The sequence below is a fragment of the Rhododendron vialii genome, chromosome 4a (genome assembly GCF_030253575.1).
Source record: "Rhododendron vialii isolate Sample 1 chromosome 4a, ASM3025357v1".
Lineage (NCBI taxonomy): Eukaryota > Viridiplantae > Streptophyta > Magnoliopsida > Ericales > Ericaceae > Rhododendron > Rhododendron vialii.
In genome coordinates, this window is record NC_080560.1 from 7,271,994 (window position 1) to 7,289,156 (window position 17,163).

At 37.2% G+C, this 17,163-nt stretch overlaps 2 protein-coding genes and 1 pseudogene across 3 annotated transcripts in view; all 3 read left to right on the top strand.

Moving 5' to 3' along the window:
* Positions 1 to 12,755, top strand: part of LOC131322969 (putative receptor-like protein kinase At3g47110) — a 91,522-nt gene extending 78,767 nt beyond the window's left edge. Inside the window, exons 1-2 of one of the 2 annotated variants that reach the window (XR_009199027.1) lie at positions 11,349 to 11,853; positions 12,456 to 12,755. The gene's annotated coding sequence lies outside the window, so the exon portion shown is untranslated. Of the gene's footprint in view, positions 1 to 11,348; positions 11,854 to 12,455 lie in introns of those variants that run through there. The other variant, XM_058354582.1, reaches the window with a different exon arrangement.
* On the top strand, positions 6,277 to 8,612 carry LOC131323604 (putative receptor-like protein kinase At3g47110). Its single transcript, XM_058355457.1, has 3 exons — positions 6,277 to 6,464; positions 6,961 to 8,521; positions 8,586 to 8,612. Exons 1-3 carry the CDS (start codon positions 6,277 to 6,279, stop codon positions 8,610 to 8,612), a joined length of 1,776 nt encoding a protein of 591 aa, XP_058211440.1.
* The window catches only part of LOC131322976 (probable LRR receptor-like serine/threonine-protein kinase At3g47570), a 32,897-nt pseudogene continuing 23,344 nt past the window's right edge, over positions 7,611 to 17,163 (top strand).

Consider the following 17,163-nt stretch of genomic DNA (forward strand, 5'->3'; position numbering starts at 1 on the left):
TTGGTTCATGGGATGGTTGTACCCCATGTTTATGATTGAGACTCATTTGGCTTTGGATTTGATTAATAAGAAAATAGTGATCATTTGATTTTCGGTTAATTTGATTTATTCAGGCTGCGTGTCTCATGAGTTAGCCTCATGGTTCACGATCGGTCACTTCTCATTTTTGAGGTGTTACAGAGACGTTGGTAATTTAACATGCCACACAGTATTAATCAAGGAAGGGTGTGTGTGATTTCAAAAAAATAGAGGGACGTAATTTATTTAAATTGAAAACAAAATAACGGTTCAATATACTGTAGATAAATCATGCATTTCTTATGCATTTCAATAGGGCTGTCCAAGAAAAATTGAGAACTGTGAAATTGGACCGGATCGAACCGATCCGCGACTTTTGGATTGGATCCGTAGATTAATGGTTCGGACACGGATTTAAAAATTGAAAATCCGTGAGATACTGTTCGGTCCATGAATTTTCATTATGAAACCATGGATAAACCGAATCGGACCGTGAAATAATTAAAATATATATATATATATATATATATATATATATATATATATATATATATATATATATATGTGTGTGTGTGTGTGTGTGTGTGTTGTGTAATATTAGTAAATAATTATAAGTTTTACCAATTGATTTTATTTTTCCAGCAATTTTATCTTGATGTGATACTATTTATTTGTTTTGTGAAACTAATTGGCTAGTTTTTGTTAGGTTTTATATAATGTAATACGTAAATAATGTTTGGACAATACTTGACTAGAATTTGCATGTTGTGTTAGTGGAGTCATGTGGTTGCTGCATTGCTGTATCTAATCTGGAACTCTTGATAATACTTGTGTGCTTTACTTCAGTTGGTTGCTACTTTGATTGATGTAATGGCAGATTTGTAATGTTTATTTTTTTGGTGGCAATAATTTGATTTGTTTTTTGTTGGATTTGCAATTTAGTGTTTTATGGAATGTAATCTGTAGATAAAATTAGAACGGAATCGTGACTCATGGATTGGATTGGAACTGAACCGTGAGACTTTTAGTCCAGACACGGATTGTATTTTCTAAAAATCGTGACTCGCAGATTAGGATTTGACTCATAGCAATTCGGTCCAATCTGGACCACAGACAACCCTACATTTCAAGCTTTACAAATCTGCAAGTGGAGCTAGTGCAGTTGGTGCCTCCCTTATACTCTCATACATATGGGTAGTGTTCGTAGTTGGTGCGAAGATCTTATTTTTCTGATCATTTTTTCTTAAATAGTCATAATGAATTTTTGGCTTTAAGGCCTTTCAAGGAGTACCCTATGAGAGTCCTGAAACTAAATAAGAAGTCTTCGGGTGCTCGTTGAAAGGCCTTAGAGCCAAAAATTCTTTACAATCATATAGGATAAAATGATTAAAAAAATAAGATTTTTGCATTGGTTCAACCGGATTGAAAATTGAAGCACTTAATTTTTTAATCATACTTTTCCGTTAATTTCATTTACGGTGTTAACGATTTTACAAATTTGGAACGTAAAACAAACTACAGAGTTTATTTGGTAGCAATTGAAACAAGAGTGACGAAATTGAGACAACCGTAAAATTAGAGTGACGACTACGAAAATTTGCCATTTTTATTTTTGAAAAACCGTGTTCCATCCAGTAAAAGTGATATACTTTGTGCTTAAGAAAATAACTAATTTCGGCGAATGAAGCAGCCCTAGGGATCTGACATGGTAATGAACACCGGATAAGAAAAAGAAAAGAAAAGAAGAGATCATAATAATAATACAAAATGATACACGGATATATGTTTAGTAAGAACTTCTGCAAAACAAAAAACACCAAAAAACCTGAACGAAAACTTCAACACCATGGAAAATGATATTGGTACCGATCAAAATATACCGACGGTGTACCGACCGCCACGCCGGGTCCGCTCCGGCCACCGGAAGGTCGATCCGAGCCGTCCAAAAATAAAAATAAAAAAGAAAAAACGAGGGCCCTTTGCAAGAATCAACGGCATCCGATGTGTGTAGGTGCTCGATCCAAACACCCCATTTTTTTTGTATATATAAGTATACGAAAACATGGGGTGTTTGGACATATATATATGAAAAAATGGGGTGTTTGGATCGAGCATCTACACACATCGGATGCTGTTGATTCTCGCGAACGACCCTCGTTTTTTTTAAAATTTTTTTTTTTTGGACAGCTCGGATCGGCCTTCCGGTGTCCGGAGCAGGCCCGGTGTGGCGGTCAGTACACCATCGGTATGTTTTTGGCGCGTGGGGATAGGACTTGGTGGGATAATAATTATTCGCATTTGTGCGCAAGGGCTTTTTTTTTTTTTTTTTTTGCCATTTGTTAAACTTAATTAATCTCATCCTAAGAGACTTGAAGAAGGGGATAAGTGCTTACGGAAATCGAACCATGCATGTCTATGTGCATGGAAGTATGAGAGAGGCACCAACAGCACTCTACTTCACTCTACACTTGCTTGTGTGCAAGGACTCACCACTTGCTTGTGCGCAATGTGCGCAAGGACTTGATGAGGTATAATTCACCCACATAGCACCGATATGGAAGAACCCCTTCTCTTTTTGCATACAACGGAAAAGAGTACCAAACCCAAGCAAATTCAAACAGTTTTTTCCCTTTGTAACTATTAGCAATTTGTAGGGTATGACAACATGGTAAGAATGCACATCATAACCTATTCTTCAGTTTATATCCCTAAACATTATCTAGTCGGAAAATCGATTATGCACATATGATGCAAACAGTTTTGAATATTCGTAATTTACTCGGATCATAATTCAAAAATCTGCAATTTCAGAATTAAAAAAAAAAAAAAACCATCAACTTCCACACAGCCCCTTACACTATAAAAAGTCGAAAAAAACAGAACTAACATTATCTGGGAAGGATAAAGACATAGCGAAGCCAACTTTGTTAAAGTAAAGGGGGAATTCAAAAGTGAGTGAAGTGGGAAATTATTGGAAGTCAATCATTCCAGTCCACAGGGAAAGTTAGCTGGGAAGGATAAAGACATAGCCCTCCCCAATCAGCTCCAAACCCTCACAGATGTTTGGCGGGATTATGGACCTGGGTTATCGATTGTGTTTCTGGGAAAAAATTTCAGTGCTGAGCGGATACAACGTGGTGTCCGCTTGCTCATCCGAGCTGTTCATTACGTGTTTGAATGGCACAGATTTTGAGAGAGAGAAAGTGTTGGGGTGAGAGGAGAGAGAGGGTTTCAATCCGAGCCGTCCAAAAGTGTGTCGGATGTAGGGAGGTATTCCCGAACAGGTACAAAATAAGCCCGAGCACGGTCAAAAAAGGGGGTCAACGCGCTGTGGACCAGTGATATGAGAAGTCAATGGTCCAGAGAGGTTGTACGATTCTCGGTGCAATAACATGAGACGTTATTAGGACCAAATACAAGGAACATGACATGAGATGCCACTGTTCATAGAAAATTGTTCGGCAAGAGAGAGCCGAACAGGAGGAGAGCTCCTTAGAAAGGATATGGTTCAAATTGTTTCCTTAGGACCAGTAACACGTGAAGTAACTGGTCCAGGCCGTCTGTTCGGCCATGAGATGGCCGAACAGAGAGAGAAGTCCTATTTGAGGGAACATTCTCGAAGGGTCCAGAATCACTGATATTCCGTTAAAGGATGAGATCCCAAGAATATAGGATCTAAGAAAGATACCCAACGAATATGGGATGTTCGGCTTGATATGGAAAAGAGTCCTACAAGGATTAAGGTAATGAACCGATAAAGGAAACGAGAATCCTTGATATCCTGGGATTCCTATACGAGTTAGGAATCTTAGGGCAACACGGATGCTTGGCCAGCAAGCATACGCAAATCTATAAATAAGAGGTAAACCTAGAGGTAAAAGGTACGCAATACACTGCATTCTATTTGCTTTCCTACTGATAATTAGGGTTTGATCACTAGTACGAAATACTAACAAAGGCATCGGAGGGCCTTTGCCACGAGAGGCAAAGGTGCACTCACTCCTTGTCTGTTTTGCAGGATAAGGATTTCTTTGGCAAATTAGGGTTACGTTCAAGAGACACGTGAAGCCGCTGCATTCCAGTGCTGTACAAAGCACTACTTGAATTTGTCCGAGCTGTTCATTACGTGTTTGAATGGCACAGATTTTGAGAGAGAGAAAGTGTTGGGGTGAGAGGAGAGAGAGGGTTTCAATCCGAGCCGTCCAAAAGTGTATCGGACGGCTCGGATGTGCCGAACGAGTACCACGTGGGATATACCCGCTCGGCACTAAAAATCATTCGTGTTTCTGAATTATGAAAGTGCTTGGTATAGGTTGTGAGAATGTATTTTTGTAGGGGAAATGGTATAACACTCACTTTTTTGATAAATGCACTAGTACTTCTTCTTTTTTTTAGTGAAAAAATTATATGTAATTTTTTTTTTGTCATCTTTATGCATTAGAGGGATTCGGGGAAGTAAGTTTGTTAGTATGTTACGGAGTAGTTCACAAGGGTCTAGAAGTTATTCATAGCCTTGGACACCTGTCGCACCTCCCATGGGCTAGAACTCATGCCTCGACTGGAGAGGTATATGAGAATATCAACTTGGCAAGCTTACACTATGTCACGAAAAGTGAATTGATATGAAACTTGCTATTATTGATGTGTATAAACCGTAACCCTATCTAGTGTGCTTTTATATAGGCTACAGGCTTTTATATAGGATACAAGACTTGATAACCAAGAAACATAATTAATTAAACTAATAAAAGAAGTATGCATGACAAAGGAAACTGAACCAATTTCGGTTCAGTCTTGGTTTTGTGAAAATGCTGACCGACAGAACCCAACTGAACCGACAATGGACAGAGCCGAACTGAACTCGGACCGAACCGAACCAATCATACATTTTATATATATAATTCACATTAATCTAGACCGTTAGTTTATTTCTTGTTCAATCTCGACCATCCACACAAACTGAACCCTAACTCATCTCAAATTCTCTCACTCTCACCAGTCAACATACCACCCTTTGTAACTATTAGCAATTTGTAGGGTCTGACAACATGGTAAAAATGCACATCATAACCTATTTTTCAGTTTATATCCCTAAACATTTATCTAGTGGGAAAATCAATTATGCACATATGATACAAACAGTTTTGAATATTCATAATTTACTCGGATCATAATTCAAAAATCTGCAATCTCAGAATTAAAAGAAAACATCGAATTCCATACAGCCCCTTACACTATAAATTAAAAGTCGAAAAAAAATACAGAATTTTGTCCCGCAACACTGTCAAGGAAAGTAAAACCAAAGCCAGCTTTGTTAAAGTAAAGGTGGGATTTGGAGTAAAGGGGAAATCCAAAAGTGAGTAAAGTCGGAAATTATTGGAAGTCAATCATTCGAGTCCACAGGGAAAGTTAGCTGGGAAGGACAAAGGCATAGCCTAATTATTGGAAGTAACCCTCAGGGGTGTTTGGCTGGATTATGGACCTGGGTTCTGGATTGTGTTTCTAAATTATGAAAGTGCTTGGTACAGGTTGTGAGAATGTATTTTTGCCAAGGAAATGGTATAACACTTTTTTTTTTATTATTATAAATAAATGCACTCTACTTCTTGTTTTTTATTGGAAAAATTATATATAAAAGTTTCACCATGTTAAGAAAAGTGAATTGATATGAAACTTGCTATTATTGATGTGTATAAACCATAAACCTATCTAATATGCTTTTATATAGGCTACAAGACTTGATAACCAAGAAACATAAACTAATAAAGGAAGTATTTATGCATAACAAAGGAAACCTAGAGTACTATCTAGGAAACATGAGTAATAACGTACCCTAAACAAATATATTATATTAAAACATAGAAAACATGGTACCATAATATTTTTTAACATTATGTGAACATCTCCCTCAAACTCAAGTAGGTCTACCAAGTTGAGTTTGAAAAAAAAAAAAAAAAAAAACAAGTTAGGAGCCAAAACCAGGAAGAAAACTAGAAGAAACCAAGAAAAAAACGAGGAGCCAGGAAGCCAAGACCGAAAACCAGGAATTTAAGAGATGCCGGAGCGGAAGAAGCTGGGGTGGGAGAGCACACAAGCACAAGCGTTAAAGACATGCTGAGCAACGTTAAAAAGAAGTTCGTGAACTAGGCAAGCAAAAGTGAGAAGGAGTTTGACATAGTATATCGTGAGTGTCTGGCGGACGGTGGTAATGCTTAGGCCTCCCTCTGGAAAGCAGGTAGCCCACTAGGCCTAGATCTTATGGCTCTTGGATGGCCTCACGTCACTTGGTCGAGTCGTCGTTTCCTAAGTCAAATCTCCTCGCCTTCCCAGTTCGTACCACCACTTGGCCAATTGGTTTTAGGTTGGAACTCAATTGAACATGGTATCTACGTCGCCCGAGTCAAATCTCCTCATCTCCCCAATTCATACCACCACGTGGCCAATTGGTTTTAGGTTGGAACCCTTCAAAAAATCAAACATGGTATCTACGTCTCCCAAGTCAAATCTCCTCGTCTCCCAAATTCATATCTCCACGCCCATCTGAGCTACACGTTAGAGGGAGTAATAGACTTTAATTTCACATCGCTCATCTAAATCACCCAAGCTTGGTTAATATATTATAGAGGTTACTCTACCTATAGCCAATTCATTTTAGGTTTGAACCCTCCAAGAAATCTACCACACTAATAAAGACAAAAAATAGAATAAATTTATCAATTGATTTTAGGTTGGAACCCTCCAAAAGTACTCCAGAAGTGTTTTATGGTATTTTTTAAATCAAATTTTACGTGGATAATTCCATATATAGACTTGTACTAATAAAGACTTGCACTGATGAGACAAGCAAAATCAAGTGTAAGTTGGCAAAACACAAGACAATTAGAAGAGATATTTACATATCATGTGGTTGTACTAGCTTGGACCTTCATGTTCCATATATAGTTGGGAGCTCGTCGTCGAACCAAACATGAAGATGAGTCTAGAAACCAAAGCTGTCTCAATTCATCTCGTAGCCTTATTTCTCTCTCTCATCCCACCATTGCTTCAAATCAAAGCCCTTGCCCTTGACACAACAACATCATCTCTTAGTCTTGCGAACAATATTAATGTTGCTGGCAACGAGACTGATTTTCATGCATTATTGGCCTTCAAGTCAAATATATACCCAGAATATCAACATGCCTTGAGCTCATGGAATGAATCTCTCCATTTCTGTCGCTGGCAAGGTGTCACATGTACATACAGTTGCCGACTCAAACGAGTCACCATTATAGACCTCACTTCCAAAGGTCTAACGGGTTCTTTGACTCTTTATATTGGAAACCTCAGCTTTCTCCAAGAGCTAAGACTTTCTAACAACACTTTTATTGGTAAAATTCCAACTGAGCTCGGTAATCCTTTTAGGTTACAGAATCTGAATTTGAGCTTTAACGGTTTCGAAGGTACAATTCCAACAAGCCTATCTCATTGCTCAAATCTAATGTACCTTAATGTCCGCAGAAATAAGCTAGTTAGAGAGTTCTTGAAAGAACTCGCTTACTCAATGCCGAGACTCATATACCTCATAGTTTCTGAGAACAATTTGACGGGAGGAGTTCCTCCGTCGATTGGAAATCTTAGTTCTCTGACATGCTTTTCTGCCTTTGACAATCCTTTCAGAGGAAGTATCCTGAATGCTTTGGGTCAATTGAGAAACCTAAACTTTCTTCAATTGGGTGAAACTCAAATTTCAGGTACCATCCCTCCTTCCATATACAACCTATCGTTGCTTGTTGTGTTCTCAGTTCAATATAATCGACTTCAGGGTAGTCTTCCACCGACATTCGGTTTCATGTTCCCTCACCTTGAGGACCTTCAGCTATACGCCAACCAATTTAATGGTTTGATTCCGCTTTCAATATCCAACTGTTCGCAGTTGGTAAGGCTCGAATTGCAAATGAACAGATTAAGTGGAAAAGTAAGCATTGACTTTGGAAACATGCAAAATCTCCGTTGGATACATCTAGAAGGGAACAATTTTGAAACTAGGGGATCTGATGGGCTAGCCTTTCTTAGTTCTTTTACCAATTGTAGCGCTTTGAGAAAATTACTTTTGGCCAATAACCAATTCGGAGGGGTACTACCAGACTCTGTGGGCAATTTATCAACCTCTCTATATTGGTTGTCACTAGGTGGAAATCAATTGTATGGATCAATTCCTTCAACAATAGGAAACCTTGTAAATCTGCAAACCTTACTTCTGGGAAATAACCTATTCACAGGCTCAATTCCTTTTAGTATAGGTTATCTTCATAAGGCACGAAGAATATCTTTTTCACAAAACACTATCTCAGGTGAAATTCCAAAGTCTATTGGAAACTTGTCATTGCTGATTGAACTTTACTTGGGGAAAAACAAACTAGAGGGAGCCATACCCGCGAGTCTTGGCTACTGTCGGAATTTGTTATTGCTAAGACTTTATGAAAATAACCTTAATGGGAGCATACCAAGACAACTTTTGATGGTCTCCTCTTTATCAATTGCATTAGATCTTTCTCGCAACTGTTTGTCTGGATCCTTGCCACCAGAGGTTGGAAAACTCAATCATTTACTAGAAATCAATATCGCCGAGAATGGTTTTGTCAGGTGAAATTCCTAGCACTCTTGGTAGCTGTAGTAGCCTTGAAAACTTGTATTTGCAACAAAATTTGTTTCGGGGATCTATTCCTTCATCAATGGAATCATTGAGAGGTATTCAGAATTTGGACCTTTCTCAGAACAACTTATCCGGTCAAACTCCAAGATTCTTAGCAACTCTTTCCTCGAAGAATCTCAATTTATCTTTCAACAATTTTGAAGGTGAGTTCCCAATGACTGGTGTTTTCACAAATGCAAGTGCAATATCAGTTGCCGGAAACTATAGGCTTTGTGGTGGCATTTCCGAACTACGACTACCTCAATGCACCACGAAAAAAACAAGAAATGAGATATCTCTTTCGAAGACGTTAGCAATCACGGCAGCTTCGGTACTCATTGGAGTAACCGTAGTGTCTTCTTTCATCATATATTTATTTAAGAAGAAAAGGACGACCAAACATGCAGTTTCATTGTTAAAAGATCCATTCTTGAAAGTCTCTTATGGAGAACTTCTCAAAGCAACTGAAGGTTTCTCTTCGACGAATTTGCTTGGTGTTGGTAGTTTCGGTTGTGTGTATAAAGGTGTTATTGAACAAAACGGGGAGTTGGTCGTTGCGGTCAAAGTATTTGACCTTCAAACTTGTGGCGCTATCAAGAGTTTCATGGCAGAATGTGAAGTTTTAAGGAATATTCGACACCGAAATCTGGTGTCGATCATAACTTCTTGTTCTAGCATGGATTTTCATGGTAATGAATTTAAAGCTCTTGTTTATGAGTTCATGCCGAATGGAAGTCTAGATAAATGGTTGCATCCTATTCCAGAAGAAAATAATGGAGAATGTGAGTTCGTGGGACTTGATCTTCTACAAAGAGTGACGTGGCTTGTGCACTCGATTATCTTCATCACCAATGCAAAAGGCCAATTATTCACTGTGATTTAAAGCCGAGTAATATCCTTCTTGATGGTGACATGGTTGCGCATGTTGGAGATTTCGGTCTAGCTAGATTTCGGGCAGAGCTCACCACTCCAAGTACTAGTAGTTCAACTGCAATAAGGGGAACCATTGGATATGCAGCTCCAGGTAAGAATTGAACAAACTTTTTTATCCGTTTTCTTCTTTAATTCTGCCTCTCATAATATCAACTCACCAAATTTCAGCACAAGGGTTAGTTAGTTAGGCACCACGAAAATATTAGATGGGTTGCATGTGATCTGTCCATGCCATTCAAAATATTGAATTTGGTATTGTTTCGTGAATGGTGACTGTAAAATGAGTAGTTGAAGGATAACTTTGGAATAGAAAATAGTGACAAACACATAAAGAATGACGGGAGTAACCTACACACATTAGAGTAATGGTACTAGCTAATATTACGAACTCATATGGTTTGTTGAAATCAAGTTTTCTCTTTCTTTAATTTGTATCACTTATGTTATCCGAAAAAAGGAATCCCCTGGTGTTAAAGTTTGAATTTTTTGAATTGCAGAGTATGGTCTCGGAAGCGAGATGTCAACCAGTGGAGATGTTTATAGTTATGGGATCTTGTTGTTGGAGATGATAACAAGGAAGAGACCCACTGACAATATTTGGGGCAGACCTTAATCTTCATAACTTTGCAAGAATTGCCTTGCCTCAACGAGTGAGAGAGATTGTAGACCCTATACTCTTAACCGAGGAGACAGATGGTAGCAAAATGATGGAAAATCTGATCTCCCTCATCAAAATAGGATTGACATGCTCTACAGAGTCCCCAAAAGACCGAATGAACATAAATACTGCGCTCCATAAGCTTCATCTGGTCAAGAACAATATTTTGAAGGTAAGCAGTTGAAGATCTTACCCAATATTTTGTAAATTCTTTCTTTTATGGTTTTGAACCTTCTCCCTTTCTCTCATATTGGTTTCAATAATCCACCATGGTTTTATTTTTCAAGGGCAACATTGATAGCTAGATATTGTTGATAACTCAAGGTGTCGGAGCCAACATTCGACACACTGTGAGGACCCGACCCGCGCTTGGATTGATTAAATTTGTAATCGAGTTGTTTTAATTCGTTACAGAGGTTAAGCATTATTATTATTTTTTAAAATAGTTTGTGTAACTTAAATCTATTTTGACTAAATTAGTTTAAATTCCGATGACGAAATTATGTTAAGGGGTGATAGATAGTAACACTCCTTATTTTATTGGCATAAAAATTCTTAGTATTTCTAAGTTCTAAAATATAAGAGAGAATTTCGCAACTGTACGTGTGTGTGCGTGGCTAGGAGGAACGACATCATATCCTGAACTAGTTGTGGAGTCCTCCCTTTTCTCTCAAATCCCTCTAAGCAATGCTAGGTACACAGAAAATGTATCCCAATATTATCCCAAAGAGATAAATCAACGGTACAGATTTACTTCAGAAGATAAATCAATGGTATAGATTCACTTTTTGGGTAATTTCGGAGTAGATTTTTCTGTGTACTCAGAATTATTGAGCCAAACCCATTCCCTTTTGTTCCCATTCTACATTTGGGCAGAGAGAGAGAGAGAGAGAGAGAACAAGTATCTTTGTTCTTCCCGTTTTCCATTTTCACTTTGGTAAGTTCTTAATACTCTTCTAAATCTTGTGTTTATCATCATATATTATTTTATTGTGACACCTTAATATCTATCTTTGAGTAAACTTTAGACTTGGCTTGAAAACTCCCATTAATGGAGTCAACCAGTCTGGACGACTGGTACCCGTCCCGCGATCAGTCAAATCTTCCGAAAAGTTCCTAGGACTATATAACACTCTGTTTTGCATGATTCTTGCGCCAAAATTTTTGTTTTTGAATCTACTACGTACGAATAATATGAACAGAAAACAACACTAGAATTCGCACCTCGAATTCATTTGTTTTCCATCTTGGTCCAGTTCTGACCAGATTTGGTGTGTTGAATTTTCACCCTACTTCTGGGCATTTCTAGCCTTTGAGTTGTTCACAACTTGTCTTCCTAACATCTTTGTCTATGTCCTTGTAAGATTACATAAATTTCTGAGCTAAATTGATATTGGTTTTCCGGGACTGCTCTGTTTCAGAAACCATACCGGATAGCTCGAGCCTTACATGGTAATGAAAAACTTTTGATGTATCGTGAACCTTAATAGGTTTGGTTTGATGTGTTTAGGTCCGAACATTGGGGACCCGTAGCTCGCACGTTTGACAAAGTTTTCTCGGCACGCTCTAGGTGAGTCTTGTATATGCTTTACTTACTTGAATTTTCGGATGAGAAGCATGCGTATTGCGTGCTTTGTTTTGGCTTAGTGGTATAACTTATTGTTTTCACATGTACATTGTGTTGAAAATATGGTAAATGTTTGCAAGGATTTCGAACCACGTGAAAATTGCCATGATTTATATGAAAATGGATAATTTGTTGGGATTCATAATTATTAATGACACGTGGTTTGAACGGTGCCCGGCCGCTAGGGTAAGTGAATAGTGAGGCGAAGTAATAAGGGGGGATCATAGCCGGATTATCTTGGGTGACGTCAGGCCAAATATTTATATTTAGGGTCGCTCCATAACTACTGGTGGCCGTTGAACATTTTGCTTATAGGTCGTTAATGAGATGGAACACTTGACACGTGATTGTCATGAATGGGCCTAGTTGATCCGTTATTTGCTGAATGAAATGTTTGCAACATGGGCTTAAAATGTTGGATATAAAGATTTACATTTTGAGAAATGAATTCGTTGACTTATAAATTCATGGGAAACTAGTAAGTTTGTCATATCTTGTGTCACACTAGCCTAAGGCTTAAAACGTCGTTGTACGTTACATTGCAGGTAATTTATGATTTTGTGGAACACACTTGATGGACTCGCAATAAAGCTAGGGTCCTGATCGAGCAAGACGTAGTTTTATCTATCTACCTCTCCAGACCTCACTTCTTTAATATCGTTACTCTTCCATGCTGTGTCTCAGGAACCTCTTCAATACTGAAGAAGCCTGAATGTTTGTGGTTTAGTTTCAATTTTGTAGTAGAATCGTGTGTACTTGTAACTCAGACTTGTATCTTTTGTTGACGGTTGCGCTAGACTTGTGGTCAGGACCGTGATTAACTGGTTATGCTTATGTTTAATTGAGGATGTTTGCAATAACTTTGACCTATCACTACAACAAAACACACAATTCTCGACTAAAATTTCTCGACTAAACAATGTTTAGTCGAAAAATATAAGCCAATTACCGACTAAAAATTTGTAGTCGGTAAAATATACAACAATTGCCGACTAAATTAATTTGGTTGGCCAAAACATATATTTTAGTCGGTAATTGATAGAAATAATTCCGACTAAACTATATTTTGTCGGTAATTGTTATAATTGCCGACTAAATTTTACGTTAGTCGGGAAATACCATTTTTTCCAATTTAATAAAATAGAAAATTAATTCCGACTAAACTATATTTTGTCGGAAATTTTTATAATTGCCGACTAAATTTCAAGTTAGTTGGGAAATATCATTTTTTCCAATTTAATAAAGTAGAAAACAAAATTCCATTTTCCGACCAAATATATTTTAGTTGAGTAATTTCATTTAATCCAAATTAAAAAATCAAACACATTACCCAGGCCAACTAATAGATTTAGTCATGGAATATCAACTTTTACCCCTTTTTAATAATTTAAAAGAAAGGAAATATTTATTCCATCATCCGATTACAGTAGCCACAAGATCGCGAAACAATATTGACGATCAAGATCGTTGATTTTCTTGCACTTGTTGAATTATTCATTCCCGTAAATTTGCGGCTCGGTCAGGTTTAGAATATCCCTTTATCGATACGTGAAAAAACCAAAAAAAAATGTTATTAAATAAACAACGGATTTCAGATTATAGTTTACTTTATTTCTGTGTATTTTTTGATAATCCAATAATTTATTAATCTTTTCCTTTTATTTAAGTAAAATAAGCTTTTAAAATATTTTATATGATTAAAAAATTTTAAATCAAAATTCAAACATGATAATATACCAATTACTACACATATACTAATATACACTGCGTTTCATCTAATAAATATTTTTAAAATAAAATACATTGAAAATAAAATAAGAAAAAAAACTAGTTTTAAAAAAATAATCGGTTTTAAAAAAATAATCTCTATAGGGTTCAAACCCAAGTCCTTGGGGACTTGAGACACAGATCTCAAACCACCAAGGCCAACAATCTTTTTGTGCTTATAATTGGAACAAATGATATATATTATATAATTCTATTGTATAAAAATGGGCCTATTGTACGGTAGCCACACAATTGCGACACAACTATGACGATCCATACCGTTCATTTTGTTGTTCTTGGTATTTTAATCATTTTCGCATATTTTCGGGTCTATAGGGTTTTGAAAGCCTTTTCATTGGGACGTAGATTCATTAATATGAAATTTTTTGTTATGTTCGATTAAGTATATAACGATAACCAATTTATTTCATTTTTTGCATGAATCATATAATCACTCCCACATAAAAAAGGTAGATGATTCCGATTTTAAAAAAATATCTCGAGCGGCCCTCGAGTCATGGATTGTAGGACTTTAACGCCTTTGGAAGCACCAAATGTGTTTTCAATCACATAGTTTCCGACATCTGATTATCACTTATTTTAGGGGAGAATGATAAATTTGATAAGATTTTAAATCGTAACGGTTTAGATCGAATATTCAAAAAAATGAGTCTGTAGCTACCTTTCAAATCTATACATCCAACTTATTTGGTTCTAAACCAATGTATTCTGCTATAGTCCAACGTACGCTAGCCACATGATTGCGACACAACTATGACGATCCATACCGTTCAGTTTGTTGTTCTTGGTGTTTTAATCACCGTCGCAAATTTTCGAGCCTATCAGGTTTTGGAAGCCCTTTCATCGGGATGTAGATTCATTAATATGAAATTTTTTGTTATGTGCGATCAATTATATAACGATAACCAATTTACTTTATTTTTTGCACGAATGATATAATCACTCCCACATAAAAAGTAGACGGTTTCAATTTTTAAAAAACAGCTCAGGCGGCCTTCAAGTGATGCATTATAGGACTTTAACACATTTGGAAGCACTGAATGTGATTTGATCATGTGGTTTCCGACTTCCGATTATCACCTATTTAGGGGAGAATGATAAATTTGATAAAATCTTAAATCGTAACGGTTTAGATCGAACATTCGAAAAAATGAGTCTGCAGCTACCTTTCAAATCTATATATCCAACTTATCTAGTTCTAAACCAATGTATTTCGCTATAGTCTAATGTACGCTAGCCACACGACTGCAACACAACTATGACGATCCATACCATTCATTTTGTTGTTCTTGGTGTTTCAATTACTCTTACAAAGTTTCGAGTCTATCAGGTTTTGGAAGCCTTTTCATCAGGACGTAGATTCATTAATAGAAATTTTGTTTATGTGCGATCAAGTATAGAACAATAACCAATTTACTTTATTTTTTGCACGAATGATATAATCACTCTCACATAAAAAAGGTAGACAGTTCCGATTTTAAAAAAACAACTCGGACAGCCCTCGAGTGATGCATTATAGGACTTTACGAGAATTTTTCTCTATTGATTACATATGAATTATGGTGCTACTGTTGCACATGATGTGTTTTTAGTATACCAAAAAAACGGTGGTCTTTCAAATACAACTGTTTTTAGTCCCCAAATTTTGGGCGGCATTTGGAACGCGCTAAAAAGGGCTCAAGGGCGGGAAATAAATTTTCCCCTTAGGTGAAACGGCATCGTTTCATTGTTTTTTGCCTTTTTCTTTTTTTGTTTAATCTTTTTTCTTGCTCTGTACTTTTCCCAGATCCCTAGTTCACTACTTCCCCTCTTTTCCAAACCCAGCGGTGGAGAGAAAGGGAGCGACCCAGTGGTGGAGAAATCAATCTTCCCCATATCGAGCTACCCCAAATCAAGCGTCCTCGAGGTATCCTCAAAATCTCGTTGCTGTCGATTGCTTGCTTTATCCTCGCATATACACTAGCACACACACAATATATGCACAGTGCGTAATAAGATCTCCTGTAGAGGGTGTCGACGAACGGCCTCCGATGGGCTTTCCTTTGGGCTCCCAACAGACCTACCAATTGGGGCTCGGGGTCAGAGTTCATGCCGATGATGATGACGAGCGGGATGAAGCCGTAGTGGGTAAACCTTGGCTTTCTTCATGATCCAGTTCGTCCATTCCTTGATGGACTCGGCCGGCGACAGGTCCTCCGACGGCCTCGAGGAGCCCTTCGCCGCCTTGCCTTTTGCCTTCAGTGTAATCACCTTAGACGCCATAGAATTGATTCGAGTCAGCTCGAACTCCCTGCAATGTAACCCTTGTTTTTTTTTTTTTTTTGTAGAAAAACGAGGGTTTGGTGGTGGTGGAGATTAATAGGACAACTTTCTCGATCTAAGGCCTCGTTTGGTTCTTCTTAAATTGTTTAGGCCTAGTTTCCCAAAAAATATAAAAAAGCTTGGTTTTTTTTTTTTTTTGTCATCGTTCAGTTTTTTTTTCCGCATGCGTTAAAAAAATCAATCTTTAGCCCTATCTCCCTCTCTGCCAGCTTGTGTGGGTGTGTGTTGACCTTTTTGAAAATGCAGATTGATGATCTCAAGCATTGCATTTTTACTGAGGTGATTAAGCTATATTAAGGTAATGTTTCATCTATATAACTTTCAGGAGGATTATATTTTAATGTGCTTGCTTAATATAAGAGAAGCAAGGATAAGATTCAAATCAACACTGATTAAGGTTTTTTGTGCTTTGTTTGTTGTGGGTTTTAATTTGTACAGACTTTGGTCAATATACAGTTTTTTTGTTTCTCTACTCTATAATGTTTCTTGTTTTGATTTGTATTAAACACTTCAGGTGGTCATACGTATAGTTCTAATGGATAAGTCTTGGATTCACATGAAGAATAGGCTAGACAACCCACATGGGGCAGAAAGTTTCATTGAGTTAAAAGGTTGTACCTTATCTGCATGAGTGATTATACTTTATCTTATCTGCATGAATGATTATACTTGTCGATGATTTGTAAATGACTTGTAGTATGTAGTATGTACACTAAGTTTCTGCAATTGTACTCTTCTGTCCGATTAAGAGTAAAGAATACTTAGTATGGAACCTCATAAGAGGTTTGAATGATTAGTAAAGCTAGTGGATAGATTTCTGATCTGTAAACCAAATGAAAACATGACCCATGTATTAACACTGGTTTTTCAAATAACAGTCTTTGGGCCTTGCAAAATGGGAATATTTCCAGTTTCCCTTTACTAGATAGTAGGATTCGAGGAGCTAGGGCAGGGCAAGAATTTTTGGGCAGTTGGGTGGATCGACTAAGCCATATTTTAGTGTACAACAAATTAGATAGGCGTGTTTGGTGGTGAATTAGAAAAGGGCAGAAGCTAAGATTATAATGGAAGTTCTTAGGAAAACCTTTTACTAATATTCATGAGTCTTCTTATACCTATGTGTGACAAGTTCTTCAAGTCAGT